Source organism: Brienomyrus brachyistius, chromosome 14 (assembly GCF_023856365.1).
Source record: "Brienomyrus brachyistius isolate T26 chromosome 14, BBRACH_0.4, whole genome shotgun sequence".
Taxonomy (NCBI): Eukaryota; Metazoa; Chordata; class Actinopteri; order Osteoglossiformes; family Mormyridae; genus Brienomyrus; species Brienomyrus brachyistius.
Window position 1 is genome coordinate 9,845,299 of NC_064546.1, and position 18,017 is coordinate 9,863,315.

The following is an 18,017-nucleotide window of genomic DNA, read 5'->3' on the forward strand; positions in this document are numbered from 1 at the left end:
TTTATTACATTACATTTATTTATGTAGCAGGTGCTTTGACACAAAGAAATATTCATAAAAGAAAACAGGATCAGCCAGTACCTGGGGCAGCTGGGGGTTAAGGGCCTTTCTCAGGGGCCCCAAAGGTGACATCATTCTGCCAAACTTGGGATTTGAACTGGCAACCTTCCGATTACAGGAACCCATAGAGCCACACACCACCCCTGTTTTATACAACATTAATAAACAAGCAACCACCAATAAACAGTGATAACACTGACGACCTTGTGGTTCCATCTGTCACGGCCAGAAGACTCACTGTAAAAGCCAACAGACATGATTACTCTGCAGCCACCAGCCATTCTGCTTCTAATCGTGATCCAAACAGTCACTCCTGGGAAGCTGAGCCAAACGCTCCATCAGCAGGAAAAAGCATTTGAAGCTGGAAATCCAACGGACCAATTAAGGTGACTATCAGAGATCACGGCGCTTTTATTCGAGGAGATGAGCCCAGGTGAGGCTAGCTTTGGGTACCACCCCCCTTGGCGGAGACTCCCATAAATAACCATTTGTGGGGCCATAATCCAATGAGCAGATATTCTTGCGTTTAAATTTGGTCATTTATATGAGGGACAGACAAAGTCATAGGAGCAGCTGATAAAGTACACTGTAATGTGTTGGAAAATAAAATTATTTGTGTTTTATGTATATATTACATTGTGGGGACCAAATGTCAGCAGGTAAGGAAAATAGACATCCGGGGCCACATAGAGGAGAGATTCCAAAGAGACAGGCAAATCCATTCAATTACAGACATTAATACATGAAGACATAACATATCCTAATATATCCTAATGAATAGCTATAACATATTACCAATTATTGACTAAGTGGCCTTAAATGTCTGCATTGGAAAGTTGGGCACTTGTATTAGTGCAGTAACTGTGCATGAATCCATCAGCCTTCCATAACTGCATATCCAGTACAGGTTATAATAGTAAACTATCACGCCACCTTCATAAATGCTATAAGGTGCAAGAAACCACAGCCATATAACAAGTAAATGTCAAAGTTGAATAGCATTAAATTATGGGAGAAAAATGAGGATCTAATGGAAAGACACCGGCTGTGGCTGAACTAAGTCCATAACGAGTCTATAATGAGGTAACCTTCACACGAACAGCCATTTCCCCTTTGTTGTACTGAGGTTATTGATCTCTTGGCTTTAATTGGTTGTCATTCTTTCTGAGTGTTCTATTAAGTGGCTTGGAAAGCACCCTGGAACCGACAAACTTCTTCCACTCAGCAGATAAAAGAGTTAGGAGGATGGATGACTGCAGCAACAAATCCTAGATGTGTATTAAATGCTTGTCTGCAGGCAAGCTGCCAAAATCCCACCAAAACTGTTTTGGGCTTGTGTTGTGATTTATAGGAGATATTTGTCATATCCAGCTGAGACTGAACAGCCATTAAAATTTGGGTAACATCTGTTTCACACTGCCATTAACTTGAATTTAAATAAGAAGAAGCCAATGAACATTTTCTGAATGAAATAGGCCGTACAAATACTGTATATGAGCAAATGGTTTTATATCTTATTATAAAACCATTTTGTGCTAAATAAATGTATAATAAATATATATCGTAAATGAAGACTAAGTTAGATATTATAAAGTTAATGCATATAAATTTATAGTTGCAATAAATAGGGTGTGACGCATCATCGAGGTGAACAGATGGGTTTTATTTGAAAAGGACATGAACAACCAGAAAATGAAAGACTACGAGAGGTCTGAAATGGAGAGCAGGAAGGAGCTAGGAGTCAGGAGCACTGGCGGGAGGGTGGGAGGGCACTAGGACCCAGGAACACACCAAACAGCAGTAACAGCAACCATGACCAAGCTGGGGAACACAATCAGGGCAGGCACATTTATACACAGATAACGAGGGACTAACAAAAGGCAGGTGTGGGTGATTGTCACATTAGAACAGGAACAGGTGATTACGAGATGGCCAGCAACCTCTGCTGGCCATATGGAGACATGACGGAGGTGGATCAAGACATAGGATAATGGTGATTCTTGGTCATTCATGTAAGTATAATTAAGTAGAAAATAACATAGGTAAACTAATGTGAGGTGCAAACCTGCAAAAGCACTATCTGGTGGTCTGAGTTGTAATTATTTGTTTGTTTTTTTTTTGTCATAACAAAAGTGCCAAAGAAAATGGTACATTAACTCAGGCCAAAGGACAAACACTGAACTACACAGATATTTGTCCTCTCAGTCATTCCTCTTTGGCTGGCGAGCCTGCAACTATTCAGCACAGATATGATTTGGCCCGCTGACTGGAAGGTACAACGCTATGGAGCTAAATAAAGTCAAGCTGTCAGCAGATAAGAACCAAGTCACGAAGCAAAAGCAGGAACCGTAAAACAAATAAAAAACAGTCAGAACCAAGACCAAACAAATCTGAATCACAGGGATAAACCAAACCAGATAGCTAGTGATAAGAAATTTAAAAACTAGTAAGAAGAAAGAAAAAGATACACCAGGAAAACAGACCGTGATTAAGGACACTCAAACTTCAAGTCTAAAGAGGGAAACACCTAGAATCATCTAGAAATGAGCACAGCCATAGGGACCTTCCAGTTAGTGGATTAGTGGATGAGATGTGGCAGAGTGATGCAGACGCCTGTTAAAAATAACAAAGGGTTTCTCATCGTGGTACAACTGCATGTATGACCCATTTTTCCATACTGCATAATACAGAACAAATATCCAATTACACCACTGGCAGTAATTTCATGAAACAGGTCGCTTGTGTCAGTTGCTAAGCAAATGCTTCTTACAATATTTTAAGGTGCAAAGTAAGCCTTATAATACAGTACACAGAACAGATGCAAATTAATACCAAATTAAACCATTAGCACTTGCATGTGTGTTTTGACATAACACTCATGTATTAATATGAATACTGATGCTGCTACTACTACTAACCTGAAAAACAGATTAGATACAAAATGGTTGTAATTAATTGTTTTATTACAATTTACCCCTGTGACAGCCATGTAAGCTGCATGAATTTGTCTAGAATTACACAGTATGATTTGGCAGTGGCAGGGGAACCATTCGTGTGCTCAGTTGATAAAAAGGCAATCAATGAATTATGATTACATACTACAGAAAATCTGTAATGGGCTTGGCAGTAAGAGCTGAACCTTCAGATGAATAACACAGTGTGTGAGTTTTGCATGTGCGCCTGTAGATATAAAAATCCTATACAGGTCTGTCAGCTTTGTCCCTGGTGGCAGCGGCGCTGTGAGGTCACGGGGTTAGCTGCCCCATCAGTTTTCCAGTCAAACCAAAGGTATTAATACACAGCCTTGGAGACCAGAGATACCATCTGGCCATCTGTTGTCTAAAGCACGATTAAAGCCAAAGTCACACAGAACCTCAGCGGTGAAATGCATTTCATCTCACAGCGATGACACTATCGAAATTATTCATTCGATGACACCCACATCTCTATTAGCCTAGGAAGCCAGCAGTTTTCGTTTCTTGCAAGTCTGACATCTTCCCAGTTTCTTGGTCTTGTGAGAAGGAAACGTGAATGTCAGCTCTTGGTTATTAATAATTATCATTGGGATTTATGAGTTTCACTTGACTGCGTATTTCGGAGTCATTGAAAAGCCGAAAATATTCCTCTCACATACAGAGCGGGGAGAGGAACAACACCCCAACGCTGAAGGCTATCTCCCCCCCCCTCCCCCACCACCACTGCTGTTGCACATTTACTTAACAGTATTTTTTTTTTTCATTTACATTGGCTCACTGTTTACATGATCTCTCCCTGTCATATAAATTTCCGTTTTGGGATGCAGTTACGTGATCTACTGGCTCACTGCTTACGTGATCTCTCCCAGTAATATGGATATCCTTTTTGGGAGGCAGTTGGGTGATCCACTGGCTCACTGCTTACATGATCTCTCCCTGTCATATGGATTTCCTTTTTGGGATGCAGCCGGGTTTGTTGGCGGTTCTAATGGTGTGTGCGCTGCCCTGTAATAGGCTTGAATGCCACCCAGGGCTTCCCCTGTCTAACATTTGATTGGCTCCTGGATCACTGCAACCCAATACTAGATAAGAAGTATTAGGTTTCTTTGAAAGGCTGCTTCTGTAATGGAAAGAGGGTTTCTGCCAGTAGGGCTTGGGGATCCAATTTTTGCAATAATCAGTAACCAAAAATAACCAGAGGAATCATATCAGGTTCTGTGAACACCTGTATACATGGGATCCAGGCCCGTTACCGGCCAGGAATTACATCCGACTGGAGGGGTTCAAACTCGTACTTTCAGTAACTGGCTATATACCTCTTTGTGTTGGGTGTGATTCAAACCCCTAATTTTTCCTGACTGGCGGGGCTATACAATCTAAATAATCAGTTAAAAATCCTTATTAGCTAAAATGGAGAGTTGTCAATTAACTAAAGGTCTTAACTCCAATCTTGGGTAGGTGGAATAAAGAAAAGGAGTGTATAATATTAATGTGAAGGAGCGTAAAAATAGATTAGAATGTCTGCCGGAATATCACGGCCATATCAGGGAAATCAGAAAGGACAACAGTTTGTTGGACCTACCAACACAATCAATTAAACTGCGGTAAGATAAAAAACAAATCATTTCCAATATAATTAGGGCAAACTATTTCGATGATAAGGCATGCTTAAAGCTGAGATGAATTCTTACCCTTTTGTTGAGAAAACAAATACAAGGGCGATAAATCTGCGTGATTTGCGGTTATTGCGTGCGCTTCTGACTGCGTACGCGGGCGCACTGGAGCCGGAGTGCGAGTACCGGTGATGAAATGCAGCAGCTGACGCGGTGCGGTTAATGAGCGCGGTCATTCCTAGGCTGCGCTGTCACTGTGCCCTTGGAGTTGAGTGATGTCCAGCAGGGCTGTTAGGAGTCATTAACAGGCTGTCTGAACCCTGGATAATGTGCAATTCAGCTCTCCCGACTGCCCCCCGGAAGAGTCCAATAAACTGGATCCTTTATTGCCCCGAAAATTTTCCCCGTAAGACCTCACTTTTGATATTTATACAAAGACTACTTTTGGTATAATGAAACACAACCAATAAGAGATATTTTGGCATGAAATTGTAATCATTTTATTGGCTTTAGTAGAAGCAAACTAATTGGTTCTTTTTATCTTAATGGCACCAGTTATTCAGATATTAAACTTATTTATAATCCTCGAGGTATACCTTGCATGACCGGGGTTATATAGTAGATTGAAGATAATCTTTGTCTAAACTTTTTTTTTTCTTCAGTACTTTTTGCTTCTTGTGGATTTAAATAATTTTAAGTGTAAGATTACACTGTTCACTGACTTTCCTGGGCCAAGTTATTCAATGAATGTCAGCATCTCAAAGATCTTTAAAAGGTCACTGGTGCAGGGTACAAGATTCAAGCAGCATTACCCAAATTAAAGAGCCTTGCTGAAACTTAGCAGAGCTTGACTTTGTAGGGTTTAACTTTCTATTACCTTTTGAACCCACTAGCCAATCAGAAATGCTGCTATGCTCTATATCTATGCTATATACATAAGCGACTCCAAGCTTTTCTCCCAATCATTCACATATATTAACTGGTAATAAACAGACAGATAAATGCATTTACAAAAAAATATTATTACACATCTGCGTGACTAATTCAAGCCACATTCACAAATATAACTTTGGAATACAATTTAATTTTTAATTTTAATGAACTTAATATGTTCAAATACCATTTTATCTGACCAGTAGAGGGTGCAATTTCTCTCCCTCATCATAGCGCACATTTCAAAATATGTTCTACAAAAGAACGTTTCGAATTCTATAAAAATATATTTTATTACTTTGCTCGTTTATTCCAAATTGCACCTTACATTACATTCACAACATTTCAAAATTAAAGTCGGCAACCTTTCTTCTTCTTCTTCTTTCTTCTTTCTTTCTACATAAAATCTTGCATTTTATGTAGGAGTTTGCATTCAGATTTAAAACACCATTTCATACCTAATACTTTTGTCACGGAAACTTAATGACAGCACAGAATTTAGAAACCCAGATCACTAAATATATTAACCGTACGACTGAATTACCTTTTCTTTAACTTCTAAGCCGTTCGATGATGGATGGATGGATGGATGGATGGATGGATGGATGGATGGATGGATGATATCCTGAAGAAGACTGTCTCCATCTAGCGGTTGTGTTTTTAGATATTTCCTCACCTCTATTTACTGATTAATAAATTCAGACATTTTCCAGTTTTCGAAGGTTAATGATGTTTATTCTACGCAGCACTGGCTCTTTCATTGTATGTTTTGTGTACATGTTTAATATAGTGTTTCTCAAACCAGTCCACGCGGGGACCCACAGACGGCCCATGTTTTTGCTCCATCTCAACTGTCAGGGAACTAGGAGGGAGCAAAAACGTGCACCGCCTGGGGTTCTCGAGGACTGGTTTGACAAACACTGGTTTGGTAGGTATCGTGATGCTATATAACTTGGTCTTCTGCTTTAACAATAGGAAAACCAATCTGACCAATTTCTCTATATTCCGTCCTAACTGTTTTCTTGTTCTCAAACCTAACCATTTTTAAGGAAGTTAAATTGAAATTTGATTTGTAAATTATATAGATTTGAACTTTCCCCTGCATTTGTATCCACCTATGAATTTAAATAAATTGAATAAAGGAAACGCAATAAAAATGTCTAATTTTCAAAGCATTTGCATTGATCAGTCAACATCAGTCTGAGCGTATAAAACATCCAGTTTCATGTTGGTGAAGTATGTTTATAGGCTGAAGAGTTTTCTATGTATAACGATGTTAATCACACCGTCTATGGAACATTTAAGTTAACTATTTATGGCAGTGAATTTGGCTATTGGAGACCCTTGAACCCTAACGTACATTTACAATAAAATGCACACCATGGCAAATGTAAAAGTAAAATTCATTAAAATGTTTTCTTCTTTCGGGCATTTAATAAGGAATTTATACTTAAACGATTTGTCTCAGTGTTTGAGATCGCTTTAGTTAATTAATAGCCTACCGTTATATAAGAACTACAAAGCGGATAGTTCCTTATTCGCCAATAACTTGGCGATGTGTTCATTTTAATATTAATTTTTAAAATGGGTTTGGAAAATGCTATAAAGTGGTTTTAAATTAATTTAATGGGCAGTTTGATATTTCCGTTTCGGATGCACGTCATTCTGGCTCAGCCCCACCCCTGGATGAGACGCTTGATGAACCATGCAGGGAGGGCGCCCAATCTGCGCGTCCCGATGCAGAGTTTGGAAGTGCGGAGACGGTGCCGGCAAGAGCCAGGAAAGGGATGTCGCTAAGTTCTATTGAGGTAGCTTTCCTGGCGAGGGCGAAGCGTTTACCACCTAATTAAATTTTTCTCTCTCGGAGTTCATTCTTCCAGCGCTGCTCAGGGATATGGATCTGTTTTCCGTCAGACTCACCTTCCTCTGTCTCATCTTATGTAAGTCCAGTAAGTGATCATATTTTAACGAGGAAACTGATTTAAACTACATCACCTATACAACAACATAGACCACCAGGAGGGAAACGCACTGACCGATGTTACTTTACGATGCTTTTTATGTAGTTATTTTACATAAACACATAACATATACTTTCGTTTACTTAATTCGGATTAACTGTGAAATTGAAATGAAGTTGTATTGCTTGTGTGATACTGTTTGTGCGTGGCAATGGGTTGGCGTCCCGTCTTGGGTTATTCCTTGCCTTGCGCATATTGCTGCCGCTATGGGCTACGGACCCCCCGCGACCCCGCATAGGACCAGCATTTTTGGAAAATGAATCGATGGATAGATTATTTGTTCTACTTGAAACGTTTACTAATCTATAAGGTTACCGGCCTTGTGTACCACACACGTAAACATCTAACAAAAGATATCTATAGTATTTTACTGGTATTTTTAAGTACTTTATCTATTTTACAAGACTTTCTGCTGTCATTACCAAATGTGGAAATATCCATAATTGCATATTGTGAATAAAATATGGAGGACATATGTAATAGATTTTGCTACGCTTAATGTATTTTTTTTATTTCTGTTTTATTGCAAATACAATAAAATTCTACTAAAACATGCTTAGTAAGTTCAGAGTTATCTCCTTTCATGGTACAGTCGTAAATATGGTTAGATGCGTCTCTAACTATTTAATGCGAACGACTTATTCAGGTACATATAGGTTAATCACCAGAATGTATGTTTGGAAACATGGCCCATGCACAGCGAAATCTGCTAGCTTTCTGCTGCACTTGAAATATCATTAAATGTCTCTGTTTAAATGGCAATTAATTTGATAAATAAATTGCAATGCAACATAAATAATACATCCGTACAAATTATCTTGAGACCAGCTTAAGATTTTATCGGACATCATTTATGACCGGATAAAGACTTCGTTAGCTATTATAAAGCCTAGGTCTACATTTACTCTATAGCTATATACTTGACAGTTAGAACATTATCATTTAATGTCTTTACTATAAGATAAATTAAAATTGTATTTAGACTACATACTCTGTAGCACATAGGCTACTAGTGTGTATTTTGTTGGCTTAAATTCAGTTTTTTATTGCCTTGGCATCCATATGATGTTGATCTTTTGGGGAAATTTAAATTCATAATTTTTATTTATCATATATATATTTTTTTTCTCTGTTCAGTCTATATGCCTGGATATTTTGAATGTCAGAATCTTATCTAGGCATATAACTAAGCAAGGAAGGTGTATAAATCACAAAGTTATCACAAATCACCATGAATACAATCAGCTCCAGTATAAATTTATATTCCTTTTCAGTTCTAGTCTCTCTTAATTAAATTGCATTGTGGGAAAGGAGCCAAGATCCCAGGATATGAGAACATCTGACATACAAAAAAAAAACATTTATCAGAAGTAAAATGAAACCTTTTCCCACTCAAAGGAACATTACATAAAATGATCCTATGCAATTTAAGTCTTCATCATGTCGTCATCATCATCCTCATCATCATATGTCATCATATGTCACCCATGGGGGGTCACCCATTTCTCGACTTGATTCCTATTCACTGGACCTTGTGTATGGATCTTCCAGTTTGTCCCCATATTCATACACGTCTCCTCCCGCAGTCCAAAACCCTGCATTTAGCTATAATTATGTCTGTAAATTGCCCATAGAATCTGATTGGGAGCCTTCCAATGGCCTGGTATTCCATCCAGGGTTTCCCTTGTGCCATATGCTTCCTCGGATAGACTCCAGGCTGACCATGACTATGTGCTGGATAAATGGCAGTGAAAACGGATGGATATCAGTTTCATTGTGCATTGTTTACCTTCTGAAAAGGTCCCTGAAATGTTAATGTTCAGGGCTAGACTGGGATTAAAAATTGACCCTGGGACATTAGCCCCATACAGGCACCACATACAATACTGTGGAAAAGTCTTAAGCAGCCAAAGAAAATTATGTTTATATGATATTCCTGTTGGTGTAAAACTCAACTATTATGCCTGTCAGAGTGTGTTAGCTTAGCCATTTCAAAACGTCTGCTAAAATCCCCCCAGTATTTCCAGCAACCATCCAGTGCAGCCATGTGTTTTTTTTTTAACTTGACCACTAGCACAACCTTGTGTAGCTACTAAATGTCTCCCTGACTTTTAAAATAAATTTCATGAATTAAGTGAGTTAGTGGTAAAAGTTAATAAATATATGTAACGGCTGGGGTGCCCCTGAGGAGAGGTTTGGGAACTGAAGCGATGTTCATCTAGCCGTCCAACTAGATATCAGTATCTTTTTGAAAAACAGAATAAATTATTGCTAGTGTTTATTGTGTTACTCTTAATTTGCATATGTTTCAAATTTCAGATTGTGTTTTTGTGCTGAGCAAAAGTACACACACTGCTTAAGGCCTTTGCACAGTGCTGTACATACTTACTATAAAATTTGTTGATCTGAGTGGGGATCGCCCGCTTTTTTTTCTGAAGCGGTAGGGGGGTCCCCACAAAACATTTGTGCTGACTCATAACCCCATCAGTCCACTAGGAAAACAGGCAGTATGCCAGATGGCCAGTCCACCACTGGTTTTATATATAATGAGAGACAAAGTAATAGCCTTGGAGACCACAGAGCTACATTGTTCAAATGACTATTTTTTTCTCTCCAGCAATTTGTAAAGAGAGCGGCCATGGACTTGCAGAAGATGAGCTCTTCAAAAATCTCTTCATTGGCTACAACAAGTGGTCAAGACCGGTCTCTAACATCTCAGACGTGGTGATTGTTAAGTTTGGCCTTTCCATAGCTCAGCTAATTGATGTGGTGAGTCTCTGCATTTTAGATTCCAAATGTCATTCATTAATGCCTATTATTAATTATTAGGCTGACAGCTAACAGAGTTGTTGACAACACAGTGTATTGGTATCATTAAAAGACTGATAAATATTTGTCCTCCTGCTTAAAAGCTTCTATTCAAAATCTATCTGCAACTAAAGCCTTTTCAAAAGGTATTCCACATTTAAAACCATGTCAGGTTGGTAGTGCGCAATCTAACTGGACATTGTGCCATACTGGCTGTTCACTGAATGAATGAACTGTACAGGGCTTCAGATTCAACCATGACAGGAGCTGTTGTGAATAACCTCCCAATAGGACGACACTCCTCCTGTTGTTCGCTGCTATGTCTTGCCGGGCAGCTTTTGTGGCCCTTCTGTGGACCCACCTGCCCCCATTTTCCTCGTCTCGATTAACTGGACAGTTTCTCCATAGGATGAGAAGAATCAGATGATGACGACCAACGTGTGGCTGAAGCAGGTGAGCTTCCGGGATTCCATTTAGTCGGCTTCCTGGCAGAACTGCAAAGAGGATCCACACTTCATGAAGTGGTTATGACTGGGGGACTGGCTGCTATCAGTCTCTTCTTTGCCAACAAATCCTGTCTTCCTCTGTATTTACTTCTATGAATTTATAACCCATCATGTTGATCCATACATCTTCTGATAACTGGATAGAAATACCCTGGAAGAGATAGCAACCAATCACAAGGAAATAATACTATCACTACTGCTAATACTACTACTACTACTACTACTACTAATAATAATAATAATAATAATAATGATAATAATAATAATAATAAGAAGAAGAAGAAGAAGGATGCATTTTATTTATAGGCGCCTTTCAGGTCTCTCTAGGTCACCATACAAAAACACATACAAGCACTAGGTATCAAATAAAAACACATTACAGCAAGCAAACAGACAAAAGTATATTAAACCAGTGATAGATAAAATAGTCAAGATAATGGAAAATGGCCTACATAATGTTTATAAAGGATATGAAGTTGTTCTACTACTACTACTACTAATAATAATACTTTATTATTATTATTATTATTATTATTATTATTATGTAAGTTATTAGGGCTCAATCAAGTACCTACGTTCATCGTGGTTAATTAATTTAATAGCAGAGTTGGGTAACTCAAGTCCAGAGAGCAAAAGTTCAGACCGGAATTTTGTTTCAACTAACCAGTTGAGTACTCTGTGACTGTGACTCTTTATGCTCACCTGGTTGATTGAAACAAGATCCTAATCTCGACTTTTACTCTGTGGACCTGAATTACCCAAATTAGTATATAAGATATTAAATGTTCAGTAGGCCCAACAACCTACGGTGTCTTCTTTACCCACAAGGAGTGGAACGATTACAAACTACGCTGGAAGCCTGCGGACTACGAGAACATCACCTCCATAAGAGTTCCCTCAGAACTCATCTGGGTGCCTGACATTGTCCTCTATAACAAGTGAGTAGGTTTTAGGCTGATCAGTGAGTGATGCGTCACATTAATACTATATTTCCGTCAGCTTCAGGGGGCATGGGGAAGGTTGTGCTGTGTCACAGTTTACAGGTTAAATTCAAACCCCAGCTTTACATTTTACGCTTAATTGTACACTGTGTGTGTGAGATGCTTCAGCAGGTTTTATTGCGCATGAGCACTGCAAGGCTTCATTGCCAGGGAGTTTCTAACTTTTGAGATGATCAGGTGCTAAGTCACGTTTAGCTGGGGCTTGAGGTTTATTTTTTTTTTTGAAGGAAGGTTGGCATCAGGGCTAAAATAGCCAGGGCTACAGCCCTGAGTGATTGGACCCAACAACGCCCAATGCTAAATCGTGCAGCCACACTCAGTGTAAAAAGGAACGGTGTACCGGTATTGAGTAGGAAATGGAAAGTTAGATGTGCTCTGTAAAAAAAGTAATACATGAGTTCCAATAAACCTAACAGGGAATATGAATTTAACCGATTTGGAGATTGAAGCAGTATAGGGTAATAGTGAATATTAAAACTGAATAATTCACCATTTATGATTGTCCTAAATGGGATATTCCATTACCCCAGAGCCTGATTAGTATGAATGTGATGTGAATGACCAAAAGGGACCTAAATGTGTCTGACTGGGATGTAAAAACTGCACGTTTGGAGCAGATTGTGTGAGTTAATGGTAAAACCAAAACTGATTATTTCGTCTGCAGCTTGTTTCCTCATAATAATACTGCGTGTAAGTATCTAACCTATAAAAGTTTAAACTTGTGTCAGCAGGTTTCAAGATAGACGTATTTAACCTTAGGGACAAAATGCGTTTAAGCATTCAGCAGCTCCACAAAAGTAGCTCTTGTGCAGCACATGAACCTTGTGATATGCTACCCTAAGGCAACGTAAGATGGCTGTTTGGAACGAACAACTTAATAACAAATGGGCTTTGAACATGTGCAAGTCATGTTTAATTTATATGTCTTCCTTAAGGTTACTTTCCTTTCAGAATAATAAAGCACAAACTCTTCTTTCTGTCTTTTGTTTTACTCTTTTAACAGTTCTTTGACTGTATTAATACGTTACACATTAATGCACAACACATAACCATCTAATGTTAAATTATAACAAAATATAGCAAAATGTTTTAGTATTGTTATGAAATGGTAAAGACAATTATGGCATTGAAGTATTTCTTCGATGTTTTTTTTTGTTTGTTTTATGCACTAGTATAATATTTAGTACATCGGCTGTTGCTCATCTGTGGATCAAATAGACGCGAATTCTTGTTTTTCCCAGTGCAGATGGAGAGTTCGCTGTGACCCACATGACCAAAGCTCATCTCTTCTACACGGGAATGGTGCGTTGGGTACCGCCGGCCATCTACAAGAGCTCCTGCAGCATCGACGTCACTTTCTTCCCCTTCGACCAGCAGAACTGTAAAATGAAGTTCGGATCCTGGACGTATGACAGGGCCAAGATCGACCTTGAGTGCATCGAGAAGACGGTGGACCTGAAGGACTATTGGGAGAGCGGGGAGTGGGCCATAGTGGACGCTGTGGGAACCTACAACACCAAGAAGTACGACTGCTGCCATGAGATCTATCCAGACATCACCTACTACTTCATCATCAGAAGGTTGCCTCTCTTCTACACCATCAACCTCATCATTCCCTGTCTGCTCATCTCCTGTCTGACCGTGTTGGTCTTCTACCTGCCTTCAGACTGTGCTGAGAAGATCACCCTGTGCATCTCGGTCCTCCTCTCCCTCACCGTCTTCCTCTTACTCATCACTGAGATCATCCCATCCACGTCACTGGTCATCCCCCTCATCGGCGAGTACCTGCTCTTCACCATGATCTTCGTCACACTTTCCATCGCCATCACGGTCTTCGTGCTCAACGTGCACCACCGTTCTCCGCGAACCCACACGATGTCGCGCTGGGTCCGTTCCGTTTTCTTGGGCTCCATCCCGCGCTGGCTCTTCATGAGGCGCCCAGCCGCGGCCGAAAGGCGCCGCCGGTGCCTCTTGCACCAACCGCCTCGTAGCCGCAGCCAGGTGGCGCTGCTCACCACCTCCCGGAGTTGGCTACAGGAGACAGATGTAGATGTCTGGGATCCACCGAATGCATTTCCCGCACGATGCCTGGACTCTTGTTCTTCATCTCCAAATGCCTGCTTGCTCCACCAGCCAGACTGTGGAGTCCCTCAGTCCCTGGGTCTCCGCACGGACGCCTCGCAGCCCCAAAGCACCAGCTCAGAGTCTCACCTTGCCCCGCCTTTCTCACCCAGTGTCATGCATGCACTGGAGGGAGTCCAGTACATCGCAGACCACCTGAGAGCAGAAGAGGCTGACTTTTCCGTAAGTGGTCTTCATGGGGCCACAGACCTCAGCATACACCAGCTGTGAAGCTTTGAGAAAAATTTAATTAAATCAATTCAGAAACGAACTGCAGTGCCACTAGTAATGTATCTATTTAGTGTGACTAATTAGTATTTGGCTTTCATTAAATTAGCTCCCTATCTTGCTTTCATTACAATGTTATCATTATATTGATGAGCAATAACTGATTACTTTATGTATTTCTTGATTTTATTTGCTCAGACAGCATAAAATTACTTCAGCAGTTCAATTTACCGAACCAGTGAAAGGAACCCCTTATCACATTTTTTTGGCTTTTTGGTTACTCTTAATTATTTTTCTGTCCAGGTGAAGGAAGACTGGAAATATGTCGCCATGGTGATCGACCGCATCTTCCTGTGGATGTTCATCCTCGTGTGCCTGCTGGGTACCGTTGGGCTCTTTCTGCCACCCTGGCTGGCTGGCATGGTCTAGGAGGGCAAACTGCAAACCCCACAGGCACTGAGTGCAGGGCAAGAGTCCCAGGCCCATTTAAATATTAGAGCTGGCACAGAATCCAAAAATCATTCTGAGGTTCAGGATATTTCTGTTTTAGTTTACAGTCCTGTGACAAATGTATTTTTAGTAAACATTACAGACTTTAGGTTGGGTCACTGCTGTATTTTGCACTCAAAAAGTTATTTTGAAAAAAATAATAATTAGAATTATTCACATGTAAACATTGTATTACAAAGTTGTAAATTATCTTATAGTTTTGTGTGTTTCTATGAGTGCTTACATAAGAAAAGAAATGAATAGTGACTAAGAAGGTTAATACATCCATATTCCAGAAATACGTTATCCACTATGGGGACACGGGGAGGTGGGAGTTTATGTCAGGTAGGGGTACACCCTAACTTGGATACCAGATGCCTGTATCATGGAGCAAGATTTGTAGGTTAGCTAGTTAACTTGTTGGATTTAAGGTATACCAATTTAAATGGACTTTATCGTTGTTTTCTTACATTTAGCCCAAACTACCTTAAATCTGACAATTTACAGTATCGTGCAAACCCAAAAACCCAGCTTCGTGATACGGGCCCCAGACCACGACCAGACATAGACACGCACACAGAATTATACGGTCAATTTAGAGACACTGATTAGCCTCACTGCACGTCTTCAGACTACAGGAAGAAAGTCACCCAGCAAAGCAAGAATGTGCCAACTCCACACAGTAAGCAGAGGAGGGACTTGAAAACCCGACCCTGGAGGAGAATGGAACGGGGCCAACTATTGTGCTACGCCTGAGAAGGAAGATGCAAACAGCAAACACACAGGGCTCTTAAGTTCAATACAGCGATAAGATATGATGAGATGAAGCAAATGAAAACACACTCATGTTAATAAAGATTTAATCTCCGAATATCTTCCCATCTAATTCTGTAATGCAAACACGCCAGTCTCTCACCAGTCAGGTGAGACAGAAAGTGTACTTCAGACACTGAAGATGGTTCACATGTGTGAATTTCATAAATATTCCCACGTGAAGCCAATTTTCATGCCAGCAGGAATATTTTCTCGTTTATTGACTTTTAATTATAACATGAACATGTGTCTAGAGAGCAAATATGTGTGTTGCACATATCGAATATCGAAAATATTTTTTCATCAAAAATGGTTTCATTTCTAAATAAAATGATAGTTGACCCATTAGGTGATTGCATAATTATAAATACACAACAAACAATCTCACATGTAGGTGTTGTAGTATTTAAAAATATTTTAACTTCTACAGATGGTGATTAAAATGTAAATTCAGGGGATTCTTGTTAAAAAATGCATTGTTTCTTTGCACAGGATGTGTGAAGCAACTCAAATGAATCTGTTATATGGAGCATATAGTAGTACACAGATCGTATACACAGAAAAAAAAGGTAAAAATTTGTACTTGCTTGTCACTGGGGCCGTACCCTTGTAGTTGAACCTTTTAATGAACATGAGCCCAGACATGATCCAGGTATATAAGATTTGAGTCTGGATGCTGTTCAGCTAAATGGCTATTTCAATAATAGTTTTAATACTAGAACTCGTGGCCATAAGTGGAAATCAGTGGGAGAACATTTTAAAATAAATTTGAGGAAGCACTTCTTTACACAGCATGTAGTTAGAGTATGGAATAGTCTTCCCACTACTGTAACGCAGGCTAAAACCCTGGGTTCCTTTAAATCAGAGCTAGATAAGATTTTAACAACTCTGAACTATTAGTTAAGTTCTCCCCAAAATGAGCTTTATGGGCTGAATGGCCTCCTCTCGTTTGTAAATTTCTTATGTTCTTATGAAAACAGCGTTACAAACAACATTAATGTACTATCAGTGGTACAAAAATGTTCCTCAGTCTATTTCTGTACCTTAAAAAATATAATTACGTACAACTAAGGGTACAACTGGCAAACCTTGAGGGTTCAGCCCCAGTGACAAGCAAAGATACAAATTTTTACCCTCTGTAATTACGTAGACTATATTGTTTCTGATTACCAGTGTTAACCGGCATAAAGAACATCAAGCAAGGCACTTTAATCCTGGTTTATCTATCATTCAGCTCGCAGTTAGCATTGCGGCTAAGACTATGGGCTGTCAGTTCAAGTGCTTCTAGGCTATTGCTATAGTAACTATGACAATGATTCTTCACCTGAGAAAGAATGCAAGGAAACAATTGCATGTTACTACAGATACAGGTCACAGGCAATTTAAAAATAGATTTTTTTAAAAGTTCAGCTGTTCAGTAGTAATGAAACAGCCAAATGAATGATCTGTTCATGCATTTTTTTTATAGAAGCAGTAATAACTAAGTTTATATAAGGTAACAATTTGGTGTTGCATAAATATTATTGCTTTTGGTTTCCTAAAAAAGACTGAGGTTATTTTTTGTAGCTATTTGGAAAACTAAAGTTCTTTAAGATGAAGTGTGGATTGTCAACTTTTTCACATTTATAAGATGACAAAGTCATACAGGCAAAATGTCGGCGAAGTGCAGATCCACAGACAGGCAGCTGTTCAGTGAGACTTTCACAACTTATCTAATAATACGCAAGGAAAAATACAACTTCCCAAACGCCATGGACCGAAAGGTCTGTCAGAAGTAAAATGTGTAAAGTAAAAAAAAGAAAAATTTAAAAACGTTTCGACTAGCTCACTGAGCTCAGGCCACCAGTCCCCAGGTAAGAGAACCATCAAGGCAGTTTGTGTGTCGATCTGAGGAAGGTTGCAGGCTTAGATGGGTGCTAGGAGGTGGCAGGCTTGGCTAGGTTGGCCCGCACGCGAGCCTGGTCCACAGCATCCAGAAGGTTCTTGGAGTCCACAGCTAGCGTGTGGGCGGCGGCCAACATCTGCCTCTTGCACTCCTCCTTCAGTGAGGTGATGGCGTTCTGCTGGGCCAGACGCATCTTGGTGATGAGTTCGGCCATGTCTTTGTTCAGCAGCTTCTGCGTGCCTTCGATCTGAATGAGCAACAGGCGGCAGAAGCAGAAGATACACCTTAGGGGTCTCCTTGACCCATTTAATGAGGAAGCCAGTGCGTGATGCGACACCACAGGGTCCCTCATCTGTCAGTGACTCACTAACATCCATCTCGTAATAATTTAACGTCATTTAGAGGAAAATGAATGGCACTTGGTTTTTTTGCAGGTGGAATTCAGCTGCAGACTGGAGAGCAGCCCGAATCACATTATTCACACCTTGAGAAAAAAAAATTCTTTGATCTCAATTTATATCCCAAAGATAATTTAAATGAATCATCTGGGTGTTACATAATGAG

General features: G+C 39.8%; 2 protein-coding genes across 3 annotated transcripts in view; one reads left to right on the top strand and one right to left on the bottom strand.

Annotated features, from left to right (window-relative positions):
- The first annotated feature begins 1,898 nt into the window (after positions 1-1,898).
- LOC125707956 (neuronal acetylcholine receptor subunit alpha-2-like) lies at positions 1,899-15,626 on the top strand. Of its 2 annotated transcripts, none has more exons than XM_048975403.1 (7): positions 1,899-2,072; positions 10,220-10,371; positions 10,819-10,863; positions 11,745-11,854; positions 13,159-14,221; positions 14,570-14,648; positions 15,387-15,626. In XM_048975403.1, exons 1-7 carry the CDS (start codon positions 2,051-2,053, stop codon positions 15,509-15,511), a joined length of 1,596 nt encoding a protein of 531 aa, XP_048831360.1. In that variant the 5' UTR covers positions 1,899-2,050; the 3' UTR covers positions 15,512-15,626. The 2 variants fall into 2 exon arrangements, with proteins under 2 accessions (XP_048831360.1, XP_048831359.1); XM_048975402.1 differs by lacking the exon at positions 1,899-2,072 and adding an exon at positions 7,322-7,530.
- Positions 15,599-18,017, bottom strand: part of LOC125707953 (protein-tyrosine kinase 2-beta-like) — a 30,368-nt gene continuing 27,949 nt past the window's right edge. Inside the window, exon 31 of the mRNA XM_048975397.1 lies at positions 15,599-17,700. Coding sequence (XP_048831354.1) covers positions 17,485-17,700 — 216 coding nt within the window. The 3' untranslated portion in view covers positions 15,599-17,484. The remainder of the gene's footprint in view (positions 17,701-18,017) is intronic.